Here is a 14240-nt window from a genome sequence, read left to right as displayed (position 1 = left end):
CTCAGGAGTAAAAAGCACAAGCTGTTATGGTCAGATGAGTGAGAGCCCTCCCAAAAAGCCCAACCAGGATAAATGCATCTGAGGAACTTGAAAAATAAAAATTAGATGATGTTTTGATATTAAACGTTGAGTTTGGAAGATTAGTGTAACTTCTCATTCTCTAGACTAATAAACCTGGTGATTTTTTCCTAAAAAAATCCAAACATCTATTCTAAACAAGAGCATTTTCCTCCTGTTTTCAGTACAGACAGCTAATTTTTTGCAAATGCACAAGTACATAACTAAAACATAAAAGCAGAACACACTAGTCACCCACATGTATCCATTCTTCACCCATATCTATCCATTCTTCAATTAGGAGAGATAAAAAAGTAAATGAAAGTGTCAAGTATCTTACATTGGTAATAATTTTATCCTTTATTTATAGCATACATAAGATGGATAGGAGTGCCTGGATTTTTTAAGTAAAGAACACTCTTTTAAGACTCTTTGTTATCTGATTCTTGTTCTCCTGGATACCATGTTCAGCAAATAGAAAAATAATATAATTCCAAGTGAGGAATGTAAAAAAAAAAAAATTATTAAAACTATATTAAACACGTTCTGCTGTCATAGGCGGATCTGTTTTCTTACTTTTCGTACTTCTTTTTTTTTAAAAAAATAAAGTTCAGGCCAAACATGAGTGTTGCATAGCTGCCAGATAGCTTAGAACATTAATTCTGCCATCCATTATTCCAAGGATATAGCTTCTTTGTGTTTAAAAGATGAAAGGGCCACAGGCAAACCAAACATCACAAGAACCTGGCAGACAAAATGACCCGTTAAAGAAGTTACAGAAACTGCAGCTTGTAAAATTATTCCCAAAAGACAACATCACTTCTAACACCCCTTGGGCTTTCACTGTTTGAAGTCCACCTTGAAAAGGAAGCAGAAGTGCATGCCCAGGCCTTGAAATAGTGTGTAAGGGCTCATGCATTCGAGGTATCAACGAGGTGATGCTGTGATGAGCACGGAGGTGACTGCCCAGAGCCCTGCTGGTAGATGATGTGCAGGAGGAACTGGAGACAACACCTACCAGCGGTTTTCAGTGCATTTCCTGCAGTTCTGTAGAAGAGAGGTTGAGGCAGAGGTAAATGAGCCTGGCAGGCTGGCAATTAATGCAACAAACCAAGTGGGAGCCAGGGAAAGCTACAGAGAGGGAGGCAAAGCTCTGCAAGCAAGCCCACTGAGAGAAATAGGGAGAGGAAGTAATGAGCAAAACAGGAGACAGTGATTGTATTTCAGAAAGGGGAAGAAAAAGCTCCTACTACAGCAATTTTCTAAGGCACCAGGTGCTGCTCCATCTGCAGTTACATCTAGACACATCTCTGAGGCAACTGGGTACACGGGTTCATGTCCTTTCTTTCCTATGACTCCCACAGGTTTTGAACCCTACTATTATAGACCTTCAGGCTTAAAAATTCCAGTGGTTAAGTTAGAAATCTGTATTCATTAGAATAATGGGAGATCCCTAGAGAGAGCCAACACTTCTATGCAGAAAATTTATTAGCAGCAGGAACAGAAGCCTGTATCAGCACTTTACTGGTGGATAAATCAGTGGGTTTGCTAATGATGTTTCGGTTCTCTTGATTGAATTGGATTTGTAAGAGAAATGCAGCTGCAGACTGAATTGCTTTATATGACAAGAGAATAATGAATAGCCAATCCTGAACACCCAGGGTTTCTGTATATATGGGATAATTTAGCTTCCGTTCTTGTTGTTATTATTTTATATGCAAATGAAATTATCAATGCCTTTATGTAATAACTTCCTGGATCACATTTATTCTAGAGCTTTTGCCTGTTTGTGTGCAAGAGAAATTTCTTTCCCTCATTTTAGCCAGGGTTTAACCCTAAATTCAGCTCCTGCTGGAGCCTGTGGGAGTTCTATTGTGTTATAGATATGACCCATCCAGAGGACATTGAAAGTGAACAGAAAATATTGAAACTGCCTGTGGTAATGAGGGTACTATTATTTATTTGGAGATAGGGCCCATTACCTTATGCTATTATCTGCATGTTACATGTGCTGGGTTTTGCATATTTGATGTTTACTTAACATGCATATCAGGTTCTTTTAACAACAGTGTTTTGGAGATGGTCTGGCTAAGTGCCCTCATCAGCCTCTTGCTAGGTCGTTCTCTGGGGTTCCAGCCAGTCAGTCTTTATGTGTTTTAAGCTCTAAATAGGCTACTGCTCCCACTCTGAAGGATCACGCCAAACTGAACCAATGCCCGCTGGAAAAGTAAAAAATGGGATGCCAGCTGGCCAAGAGAGCTGAAAAGAGAAAAAAGAGATAAAATCATTCTTACATCAAGAAACTGCCTTAGCAACGTCCTTATCTGCCGGGTGGGAATAGATCACGGTTGCCTGGTTGGTTTTCCAAACGGCTGAGCTCCCAAGTTACAGTTACTCCTTGCCATTGGAGGTGCAGTTGACAGAGATGTACTGTTGAGACGCACTATAAATTTAACAGATGGATTGTGAAGGCCAGCCACCTATCCAGCAGTTGTTTCTCCCACTAGGGGAAAGTCTTACAAAAGCTTCCCTTGGTGTTCAACAGGATCGTGGTGGTTCATTGCACTGCAGCTTTAGAAAGGTTTTGGGTGATTGGCTGCAGTGGGTAGAAACAAACTGGCAGAGACACAATTCCCACCACTTGCACAGCAATGAAGAAATTTTCTCTTAGGTAGGAAAAGAGGAGAGAATAATCTTCCCTCACCCACTGACAGGTCAGGGGCAATGCTGTGGGAAGGGTCTTGACACTTTCTGCGTTCAGCGTTTATGGTGCCAGAGACACTGACCAGAAAATCTGGTCATCTCCATTAGTCCTTCTCATGTGTTCCGCTGGGAACGGAGCGTCCAGGCAACGGGTTCTGCCCTCCCTGTGGGAGGCAGACAGGAGTGTAGGAGCTGAGAGAGCACCATCAGGCTGCAGAACAGCATGTGCTGGGGTGGAGGGACACAGTTAGGAAGTAGTTTTTGTAAAAAAGAACACGGGGGAGCAAGAAGAGAGGTGGGCTGAAAGGAACATAGGTAATGAGAAGCCCAGGAAACTGCTCAGCTGGATTCTTGGAGATATAAAGTGTTATGGATGTGGCCAGAAAAATGCATCACAGTGCATATTCATTTAATTCCAGGTAGCTTTGTGGGGATGGCAATGGTGGGAGAGGCTGTGTAGGCATTTTTTCCTACATTTCATATACATTCAGATGGTATTTCAGGCCTTGAAAGTGCAGCTGCTAAGCCACTCAACATTTTAAAGGTTGCTCAGCTAAGAAGTATAATAAAAGACACCTCAATTTTTAATCCTGTAAGCCAGGAAATTAAAACAATGTTGGAAAATAAACACAACACAATTTTTGGACACGTTTTCTTTACAATTATTGTAATAATTTTGGGCACCCTACTAGAATAAAAAAATTCTGTATTGTACTTGAGAATCTGCTGGTTTTTTTCAGCATTTTAATGGTTTTATATAAATTCAGACTTCACAAGCCTGGCATGAAGGAAGTTAAACTAGAAAAACAAAATTGTTTAATTACTGGTTGTTAGTAAAATATTTTAAAAATTTCAACAACATAAGTAGTTGGTATGTTTTATTCCAGTAAGATGTGCTATCTTCTTGGTCTGAAGTGAACAATTCTGTCATGCCAGTGGGGACTATCACACTGCAGGCTGTGCCTGGAATGACAGCTTCCACAAAGTAACACAAATCACTAGTGGTGCTAGTTATTATCAATGCATTTACCACAAAAAAAGCTTTAGCTATAACCATGCCAGAGAAACAGATTTCATTTTGTTAGACTTGAAAAAGCAAGAAACACTGCTAGACTAAAAGAGCTATTAAAGAGAAGAGACAGTTAGGCTCTTTTTCTGCTTTCAAACAAGATTTAACTAGTGTTGACACAGAAAGTACAGGACATCTTTCTAAAGCAGGTCTGCACAGTAAAACATACTTGGGAAGGGCAAATAACTAATCTTGCTAAAAGTTCTCCATAAAGCACTTTTGCACTCTGGAGATACATGTTTATGCTGTCACACACTGGAGCTGTAGGTGACCTGAAGAGGGATCTGCTCAACAGAAAAAGCAAAGGAGGGAAAACTGAGAGCTTAATTTTGTATGTCATTTTCTCTATTTTCTGTGGTTATAGAGAAGAGCAGTTCTGGAGTAAGGACTTTCTATAGCACAACACAGCTGTTCTTTCTGATGTGTCCCTGAAAGAATTCACCATCTGGCACTGATGATTTCACAGCCTGTTGCCATGGGACCATCACGTCATCACACATATCCCACACTCAGCATCCTCTCAGAGCAGGACAGTACAGTTGGCATGTCCGAGTCCAGCAGCAGCAGAAAAAGGTGACAAGAACCACAGGGCCAGGACATAGTGACAAAAGCAGCTGCCATGAGCACAACCATCTACAGGGCTTCTCTGAGGAGGTGCCAAGGCAGGACTTCCTGTGTGCCCCCAACACCCAGGGCAGTGACACCAAAACAGGACCACAAACCAGCTGTGGCACTGCTGGCACAACTCTGTTGCAGAGCAGTATCAATGAAAACGTCATGTTTTGCTCAACAAATACTTCCTTGTCTCTAATGCAGTGTGGTCTGGCACCACTGGAAATCCTAAATTCATCAACACATATAGAGAAAATTGATAAAAAGTAGTGAATATTACTACCACCTTCCCGTTATGCAGTCTTTTATTCATTTGATTGCTCTTGGTTTACAGTCCATTTCAGATTTATATTCTGCAGTTATGTAAGGATTAATCTGTTTGGAGAAACTCACAAAACTTGTGTGTTTCAAGTGCATTGCAGCATAACTGACTGAAGTTTTAGCTCAACCTCACCGCTTTTCCTGAAAGGACAGCAGAAGGGGAGCATTCAGCTATTATTCAGCCATTTCATGGAATATACTACAGACCAAAAATGTGGCCTTTGATGAGTTATTGCTTAAATAAAAACAAACTTCAAGCATTTATTTCTGTTACAACAGTAAGTCCCTGCCTTCTGTCCACGGGGAAGATATTACAGCATCTTACTAATTTTAAAAAAGCTCAAGACACATAATCTGTGACTGCATTTACATTTTTTGCAACTCTCTGACTAAGGACAACTTAAATTTGTGACATTCCTGGTATTTTATTACACTTTGCAAGCGAGAAACAGGCCCCGCAGTCTTAACAAGCAGACGTGGAGGTGACAGGAAATGGAATTTCCTATTTAGTTTCTGAAATGTATGAGATGATGTGGTTGCTGGAGGTAGCAGAAACCAGACATGATGACTGAGATCTTTTCCTGTCCAATGCAAAGGATGGGAGTAACACAGCTCTGTGAGTATCAAAATTGGAAATACAACGCACAGATTTTTTCGTGCTGGCTGCTTGTACAAGCCTAGATCAAAAGGGTTTACTGAATTTTGGGCCAAATAACAAGCTGGGTTACATTAAACAGCTTAGCAGTAGATGTGTTCCAACTTGACTGCTTTTGACCTTAATGACAGTAAAAAGTGACCAAACAGGAAGGGTTTCTGTAACTAGAAAAGAAAATGCATGAGATAGCTGAAAGCTGAACCTCAGGACTGGTATTTCAATCTTCATCTTCAGTAGAAGCATGTGGAAAGATTCTAAACACCCCTATAAACAGATCAGAAATCTGGTTATCTTCCTATGCCAACACCCAATGCTAGCTGTCTAGGGGACATGAATAAAACAGTACTTTGTTACCCCTTCCCAGATTACAGACATATAAAGACAGAAGTGTAACTTCTTTTTTAAGAGGCCCTCATAGATTTTTGCCTCACTTTTTACTGAGTCAAGAAACTGTTGCTTTTACTTAAACCAAAGTCTAAAAGTTAAGGAGGACCACTTTTAACTCCATTTAGAAAAAAATCCCTACCAATCTTTTCCAGTTTTCTCATCCCTTCCTCCCCGCAAAGGTATGTCTTTGGGATGGCTGTAAACAACAGTCATGGGGATAGCAGCTACGTGTAACTTGGCTCTTCAAAAGGCTTTGCAGACAAAAGATCTCAATGTAGTTTAGGGAACCAGCAGTGGTATTGGCATCATTAGGCTGAAAAGTATTTCCTTTTCAAAAACTATGTATGTTTGCACTTCGCTTGCTCGCCTTCTTAGAAGGATTCATGATTAAAGGGGAAAAAATTTCTTCTATGACTGTGTAATAAAATCCATGCACAGAGAATCTCAAGTCAGAGATTCAGTAATTCTCAGGAGAATTACTCCCTGCAAGCTCATGAGAAGCAAGTCTTTCTCCACTTTTGGCCAAGCAAGACTGCACCATTCCTGGCCTGTTGAAATTGATAGCTGAGACTGATGCCTGTACAACCAACTCCAAAGAATGGACTGAGTCCAAGCAATTCCTCTGCTGTGATAGCCAGGTCTCCAAGACAACACCCAAATAGCAGCGTCATGGTCTGTCACCTACCCACCCTGAGTTCCTCTGTATGTGTCACTGTGTGCCAGCATAGCAATTCCTATGTGAGACTATAGGAAGAGATGTGAGGCCTTGAACACACTCTGGCTACAACCACCCTTCAGAAGCAGCTGAGACTCCTTCACAGGCTGCTATTCTACCTAGAAAAGAGCCCATAAGAATTTATATCCTTTGGACTACCCATGCAGGAACAGAGGAGACAACAGGTTAGACAAGGCAGACAGCTGAGTAGCACACAAACGTGAAAAATATTTTTGTCACAGCACGAATGTATTATTTATCAAATAATACATTTTCCAGGAGTTTACACTTTTAAGACACCACAATGAAAACAGAGTTGGGATGTTTCCTTTTGACAGACTGTATTTCACATTTTGGGCAATAATCTTGGCCCCTCTCTAATTCTTCCAGCCAAAATGTTCAGCCCAGCATGCCAAAAATCACACTTAAAACTCAAAATTCAAGCAGCTGATTCTGTGTCTTGCTTTTCTCAATTTCTACTCCAAGAGCTAAACTGCTATTAGTGCAACAAGAGATGAAGATACCAATATTTACGGCGTATTTCATGTAATGAATGAGAAGCTTTTACAAAGAGAAAGACACAAGTGACCAAATCTGTGTTATGTAATGTTTATGCTTCATAAAGGCTGTTACAGAAATTTAGGTTGCTTTTTATTATAGCTTTTTCCAAGTGTGAGATGTTTGCAGCCAGCCGTTAATGAGACCCCTGTCAAAAAGGATGAATACTACCCATAACACTGATTGAGAAAATGATGCTCATTAAAATGGTTTAATCTCTTCTCAGGTCACCTGCACTCACAGGCACACTGAGCTGTCAGCTGGGAAATAATTCTAAAAGAACAAGAACACTTGACAACATCACCATATACACCATATACAAGTAAGCATTTTTTCTTTTGGTAGGAAACAGATAATTGCTTCATTTCTATGATACATTTATATTGCACTCCTGAAAGGATTTTTTTTCTCATTTAAGAATACTTTCAGTAGAAAAGACCTATTACATTTTTCTCCTATCTTCAAAGCATCTTCAACCAATCACAAACTCTTCTCCTGAAAATAAGGCTGATTTGCACATAACAAATGAGGATACCAGTTTCTGAAATCAAGACTGATTGGATGACAACTTGTGACTTCAGGGTAATTCCTGCTACTGGAGCTGGGAAAAGCTCACGAGAAACAGCACCACCAGCAAGTGAAGAACTCCCTTTGGGCAGGACTATACCAACAGCTGGCATAACTGAAAGCAAAGGTGCAACCTTCTGGACAAGGAAGAATCAAGTCTGCAGCACCACAGCTGCATTCCAGTCAAGGAACACTGTATCTTTGGGGGAAAGAAGTGTACACGTTCCCATGACTGAGGACTGCAGCATAATATGTGTGTGCAAGAAGGGTGAATGTTACAGACGACTGAAGTGGCATTTTTGAGTTGCTGCTGCATTTCCTCCATGATCACGTTTTTATGAGAGATATTTATTCGAAATGTAAAATGACACAGGAGACGGAGTAAAAGCACTGCAACCAAGAATTTCCAAGTTTCACTGAATTACCGGCAAAATGTGATATCTGGACAATGACCAGCAATGGCCCATCCCCTGAAAGGAGATTATTCGGCAGCAACTCTTAAGTCTGCAGTAGGGTGTTCCTCCCTTTCAGGCCTTAGTACATAGTTCCTAGGGAACAATTCATCCAGTTCTCTCTCTTTCTAACCTCACAGCATATTAAAACCCTCTTAAAAATACTTTAAAGAACCGAAGGCAAGGAAATTTCCTTTATATATTTCTTTTTATAAATTTATTTTATATTTTATGTGAAGTAGGAAAGGAATTCAATGTTTATCTTATATGAGGTCTCTGCAAATACTTTTGGAGACCAGAATTTCTGCTTCTGCTAGCAGAACCAGCTGGATGCAGAATAAACCACAGCAAGAATTGGAACTTGTGCTGAAAAGTAAGAACAACCCATTCTTCCTTTTTTTTCTGAACTGAACTGCACAGGGAAAACACCATCACCACACTGGAAACATTTCAAATAGGAACAGAGAGATTTATGCATGTTAATCTGCAACAGTGTTTTCCTCCAGTGGATGCAGCAACCGTCCCATTCACTTTGCACTATGTATGGTATTGCCTGACATTGCTGTGAAAGTCCTATCAACACTCCTCATGCTTCTCCGTATGTTAAAACCACTCCTGCTCTAAGTTCAATCTAAGTTCAATGCAGCAGCTAAAAGAAAGCTTTACCATCTAAGAACTGAAGCGTTCTAAGTATGGAAATTTGTTTATGTGAAAAATAAAGTAAATTACAAGGTATCAAGATGAAAATTTATTTGGTCAATGAAAGGAAACCCAAACAAAACACTGAATTTTTGACAAACGAGTGAAGACAAATGCAGGACTGTTAATAATCCTTTTCTCTCTCCTGTCTCACTGAAGTTTTTCAGATTAATCACACCAGAAATATGTCTTGGAAACTGGAGGCTTTTTAATTTCAGTGTTGAATTTAACTTCATCTCATCACATCTAAAGTGAAAGAGGTGGAAGTGACATGGAAATGCTGCTTTGAAAAAACAGTAACTACTAATGAAAGCAAAAATATTCCAAACTGCCCCACAGACTTGCTTTGTTGCAGCTGGCTGTTGCAGAGGCCACAGCAACTGCTGGGTGTATTACAAACTACACATGCTACAGAGAAACTCTGGAAACTCAGTCAGCATGAACTGAAGCTAAAATTTTAGTTGTGACCTTCCTCTGCTGCCAGGAAGGCAGATGAACACGTCGCTATTAAACCAGCAGAAGGTTCCTTTGCCCTGGCATGGAAATGCTGCAACACAAACCACAGCCCTTCAGCACACAATGATATTTATCAGCAGAGCTTAATGGAGAATCCTTTCAAGTGTTCAGGGTACCATTTTCTAAGGAGCCACTGGTTTTAAACAGCCAGTTCAGCCTCTCTTACACAAACCACCAGTGCGCCTCACTCTACCTGCAGAGCTATTAGTGGGGCAAGCACAACTGGTCAAAAGTAAAGAGTGACAGAAGCAGAACCAAACAGCCAGTGCAGATGGATGAGCACACAGAGAGGCACGTCTCTGTGCAGAGGGATGAGTACACATCTACTTGCTTATGTTTAAATTTTGTGCATGTCCTATGCACTTGGCCACTGGAAAGCTGCACCTAAAATGGACATAGCCCACAGGGCTACCTGGCTTCCACAGCTCCATATACATTGTTCAGATACAGTCTATCACTCTAATAAGCCTTCTTTAAAGCTTCAAGCCTTCAAGCCCATTGCTGCTTTTTATTAGAATGGCAAAAATGACTGTAGGCACTGGTCCCAATAGTGCTGTGTCCTCTTAAGTTTCTCTTCTGCTAAACAAATCTCTAACAGACAGGACCACATCAGGCTTCTGCCTGATCCTCCCACCCCTTCATTAAAACATTTTTCTGTATAATGTTGCTTTAGAGTCAAACTCCTGCCAGACAAGTATCAGTCTGGAAGAAAAACTTCCTGCTTTATTATAAACCTTCGAAAAAGAATTCAAATGTCTGGGCTATGGTAATTTGATAAGTTGCATCTTGGCCAGTAGGCTCCTGGTTCTCAAAAAAATCCAAGATTAGCAGACATAACACTTTCAAGCTATGCTGTGTGAAACAAGATCCTAATACTACCACATTAAATAAGACTAAAAAATGGGATCACTCAAATTCCTAAACAGGAAGACCAGACAATTCCTAAAGTCTTTTTCTTCTCTGCTTTGCTTTAAGTTTTCCCAGTTCAGTGGGTATGGACATTGTTATGTTTATTGCAAGCATGGTCAAGGCAAGTGGGCATCAAATGAGTGAATTTTAGACAGGTTTTATATTCCTGTCCCTTTCGTTACTACTTGACAACTGTATGTGGGTTGAATGGACTGTGAGCATTGCTGACAGACACTGTAAAAAAAAAAAGGCCAAAGAAATACATGCTGCCTTGCCAGACTCTCTCCCAAAGCCCCAAACCAAAATCTGCAGTTTGTTCTTTCAGCAGCCCAAGCTGAGGCACCTGACCCTATAGCTCTGTGCCACGTCAGAACAAGTCCAGGTACTCACAGCTTAAGGGGAATAATGGGCCAGTATTTGGGCTGCTTTTTGTCACAGTTCCTATCAAAGATCAGCTGCAGGGCAGCCTCCATTGCCTGGATTTTGGCAGCTTCAGCACCATACAGTCTCTTCATTTCTGCCATGCGCCTCTCCCCAGGTCTTTCTGTAGGCGGCTCCACAGAACGCTCCACCCTCCTGTGCAGGTCTTGATCAGCCTCCACGTATGGGTCCTCAGCTTCCAGCTGCTGCTGCCTCCCTAGACAAAGAAACCATAAGAGATGTAAATTACTGGGCTATCAACCAATCAGGTTTTATTTTACTTCTAAAAATATTATATTTTCATATTTTTGCTGTGTCTAAAAGGCCAAAATCCACATGTTCTAGGATGCAGCTGCACTCATTTTGCATAAAGAGAAATTCCTACTAAATATCATTATAAAGCCAGGCTGGAATAAATGGGGAGAAATTAAGAAGGTCTTGGAATTGAATCCTAAAACTGTAGGAAACCTCTGTATTAGTACTAGTAAGCAAAAATCAACATTGCTTTGTTTCTCCCCAACATCCACATGCCCTGAAAAAACTAAAACAACAAAACAACAAAAACCCAAAACACAACTGCCCTCCCCCTCCCAAGAAAACAGAAACAACCCAACCAAAAAATCCCAACCCCTTCCCCATACCAAAAAAATCTGAACAAAAAGGAGAGTTGTTTCCAAAATCATGACTTAGCAGCTGAGAAAAGAAACAATGCACAGGACAATGCAACTTTAGCTGAACTATAGCCAAGAGAAAATGCAATCAGTTACTACTCTGTGAAAATGAACAAATGGGTCTGTCCTGTCTGCCATTAAGTGCATTCAATGAAACACAGCTATAAGCACTGTGCCTAGATAAACTGTCCAAACTCGGCCATTTCTCAAGACTTGCAAAGTTCAAAGCTGGCAGCCTTACTCTATTGCTTTGAAGACAAACAAAACAGAACCAACATAAATGCATGCATCAGGTCTTTTAAAGAGGATTTAAAACAATTCAAGAGGTGAAACATTTGGACCAATCTGTCAATAAAAATTCTCTGTGGCAAGCCTGATTGGAAGCAAGAACTTGATTGTGCACATCCAAATTTACCTCCACTTCCTGGGTACTGCTCTGATGAAACAAACAATGCTGTGTGAAGTCAAAGTGCTATACAAAACTCCCCTCTTATGGGGACATTTCTATAAGAGGTAGAAAATCACCCGGCAGCTGAACTCAACAACAAATGACCATCCTCAAAACGGTGTACCAGGCACAGTTCACTACTATGACAGCAGTCGGGTTTTTTTAAACATCAAAAAGGACAGCATGTCCACAGGTCAGGATGCATCAGTCACACACAGGACATGCTTCTCAGTGTTTGGTGCCATGTACCTCTTCCCTCTTTCACCCTAAGGCAGAGATTTAGCTTCCACAACACACATGACATCTGCAAACCCTAACCCAAAGTTAAGTATCCTGACATTTCTGTGTCAAACATCTGCAGTTTATTTTTATACTGGAAAGTACTGTACCGAGCAGCCAACTGTCAGCCTTCCTAAAGGAATTATCCCCTGTACATCATTCACAGAAAACAGGTATTTTAAACATATGATCAGAAACTTCAATTTTGGGATCTGTTTGTCTGACAGACACAGAAAGCTTTTGTCCTGTCATTTGAAACACCATTCACAGTTTTGTGTTGGTCGTCAAAGGGTTTGAGGAGTTATTAGCCATTTATTCCAGAAAGCTGTTTCTGTGATTCTGCTTTAAGGGCACACCCCTGAATTAGGCTGCACTGCCAGAATTCACAAGGAAATATACATTAGAGTCCATATGTGTTTTTGGAAGAGTCAGATTTATTTGGTGTTGGGCCATTTTATCCAGAAGGTCTGAATTAAAGAAACTAACATTGCCTACAGAGGGCTCAGCACTTGGAGGACAAGGTATAGCACCCAGGCTACACCTTGAATCCCACTGAAACCAACTTTCTGGGACACCACACTGCTCACAGCTACGTAACATGCTATTAAGCACAGACTTGATGCAAATTACACTGAACAGTTTTAGACAGAAAAAAACAAACAAGCCCATGCTGGCAAACCAATGTCTCCCACTGTAGATTACACAGCAAAACTCCGGCAATGCAATGAATTGAATCCGTATTTGTTACCTCTCTTGGGCCACAAAGACAATTCCTTGTAATTCTGTGTTGCCCATGGAAATTTTTTATTCTTTTGCTCCACAGCTGCATGGTAGAGACAGCTGCTTCCTTGCTTGTTTGCTGTAGAATGCTCTCTGGTACCTCATTGCATATACTGATCCTTAAGAAAAAATAATTTCTCTGGAGATAGATAATGAATTCTTCTGTTTGGAAATTAAATGGACCTCTAGCAGAAGCTTTATGATGGATGAGTGGATTACAGTTTAGTGTGCATCAATCTCCATTTCTCAGCACAGAGTAGTTCATAAATCTGTAGATCCTAATTGTAACAATTAAAATAATAATACCCATTTAAACTCCATTGTCAGAATTACCTGATGAATGTCTGGAGTGTTTTACTTTACACTAATCAGAGGTACTGCCCTTAACTTTCTAACCTGACTTCTGCTGTTCCATAGCTACTGGTTAAAAAAATCCCAGAGTGATTGTATTACAGAGTTTTAGACACATAAATCAGGTCTAGAATCCAGGCAGAGGCTTGGGACAGAAATCCACTATAGGCACCCACAGTTTTTTGCACCAAAGGAATTTGAGCATAGAACATGACAGCTGTTGCTGGTAATACCACTGCAGCTCTGTGGAATATGTTGTAGTTTCAGATCACTTATTTGTGCAGAGATACTACTGTGATAAACTCCACAGCCATAGATAAAATCATAGAATGGCTTGAGCTAGAAGGGACCTTAAAAATCATCTTATTCCAATCCCCCTGCCACAGGAAGGGACAGTGTCCCCCAGACCAAGTTGCTCAGAGCCCCATCCAGCCTGGCCTTGAACACTGCCAGGGATGGGGCCTCCAGAGTTTCTCTGGGCAACTTGTTCCAGTGTTTCACCATCCTCACAGCTGGCAGCACTATTTCCTTTTACAGACTACCAAGGAAAGAAGTCATGAAACTAAATGGGCATGTGAACTACTGCTTTTCCAAAACCAGTATTTCCAGCCAAACACAAACATAAGGAATTGATAACAGAGAAAGTATTGTCCTATTGAGATGCACACTAAACTTGCTTTGATGGGGCAAGGGCTGGGAAGTAGAACTGCTGTAATTTTCAGCAGTCTGGATTCTATCCATTACCTCAGAGTTTACTTTAAAAACAATACAAAGCAGTACAACTTGAGCTAAATGTGCAACTACCTCTTAATCAAAAAGTCGACAACAAGAATCTGACAATGGAAATACAAACAAAATTATAAACTGTCCATAACCCTGAGCCTATGGAGACAACCAGAATTTCTCTGAAGCAAGCAACACATACTCATCAATTAAGCAGATAGTATGGTTTATCAAAACACTAATTCTCAGCCTTCAGCAATGAAGTCCCCAGCTCATTCTCAGATCAGTTTCACATTCCAAATTCACAAGCCATTGGGCTGCTAAGTTATAAAAGTAAAACAAGTAATT

The 14240-nt window shown here is 40.6% G+C and overlaps 1 protein-coding gene across 1 annotated transcript in view; it reads right to left on the bottom strand.

Annotated features, from left to right (window-relative positions):
- Positions 1-658: 658 nt before the first annotated feature.
- Positions 659-14240, bottom strand: part of GEMIN8 (gem nuclear organelle associated protein 8) — a 36844-nt gene continuing 23262 nt past the window's right edge. The window contains exons 5-6 of the mRNA XM_042037624.1: positions 10611-10857; positions 659-2316 (exon numbers count right to left, since the gene is read on the bottom strand). Coding sequence (XP_041893558.1) covers positions 2214-2316; positions 10611-10857 — 350 coding nt within the window. The 3' untranslated portion in view covers positions 659-2213. The remainder of the gene's footprint in view (positions 2317-10610; positions 10858-14240) is intronic.

The sequence above is a fragment of the Corvus kubaryi genome, unplaced genomic scaffold, assembly GCF_017639235.1.
Source record: "Corvus kubaryi isolate FWS band 111438036 unplaced genomic scaffold, C.kubaryi_AGA036_p1.0 133, whole genome shotgun sequence".
NCBI classification, from domain to species: domain Eukaryota; kingdom Metazoa; phylum Chordata; class Aves; order Passeriformes; family Corvidae; genus Corvus; species Corvus kubaryi.
This window is presented reverse-complemented; position numbering and strand designations above follow the sequence as displayed.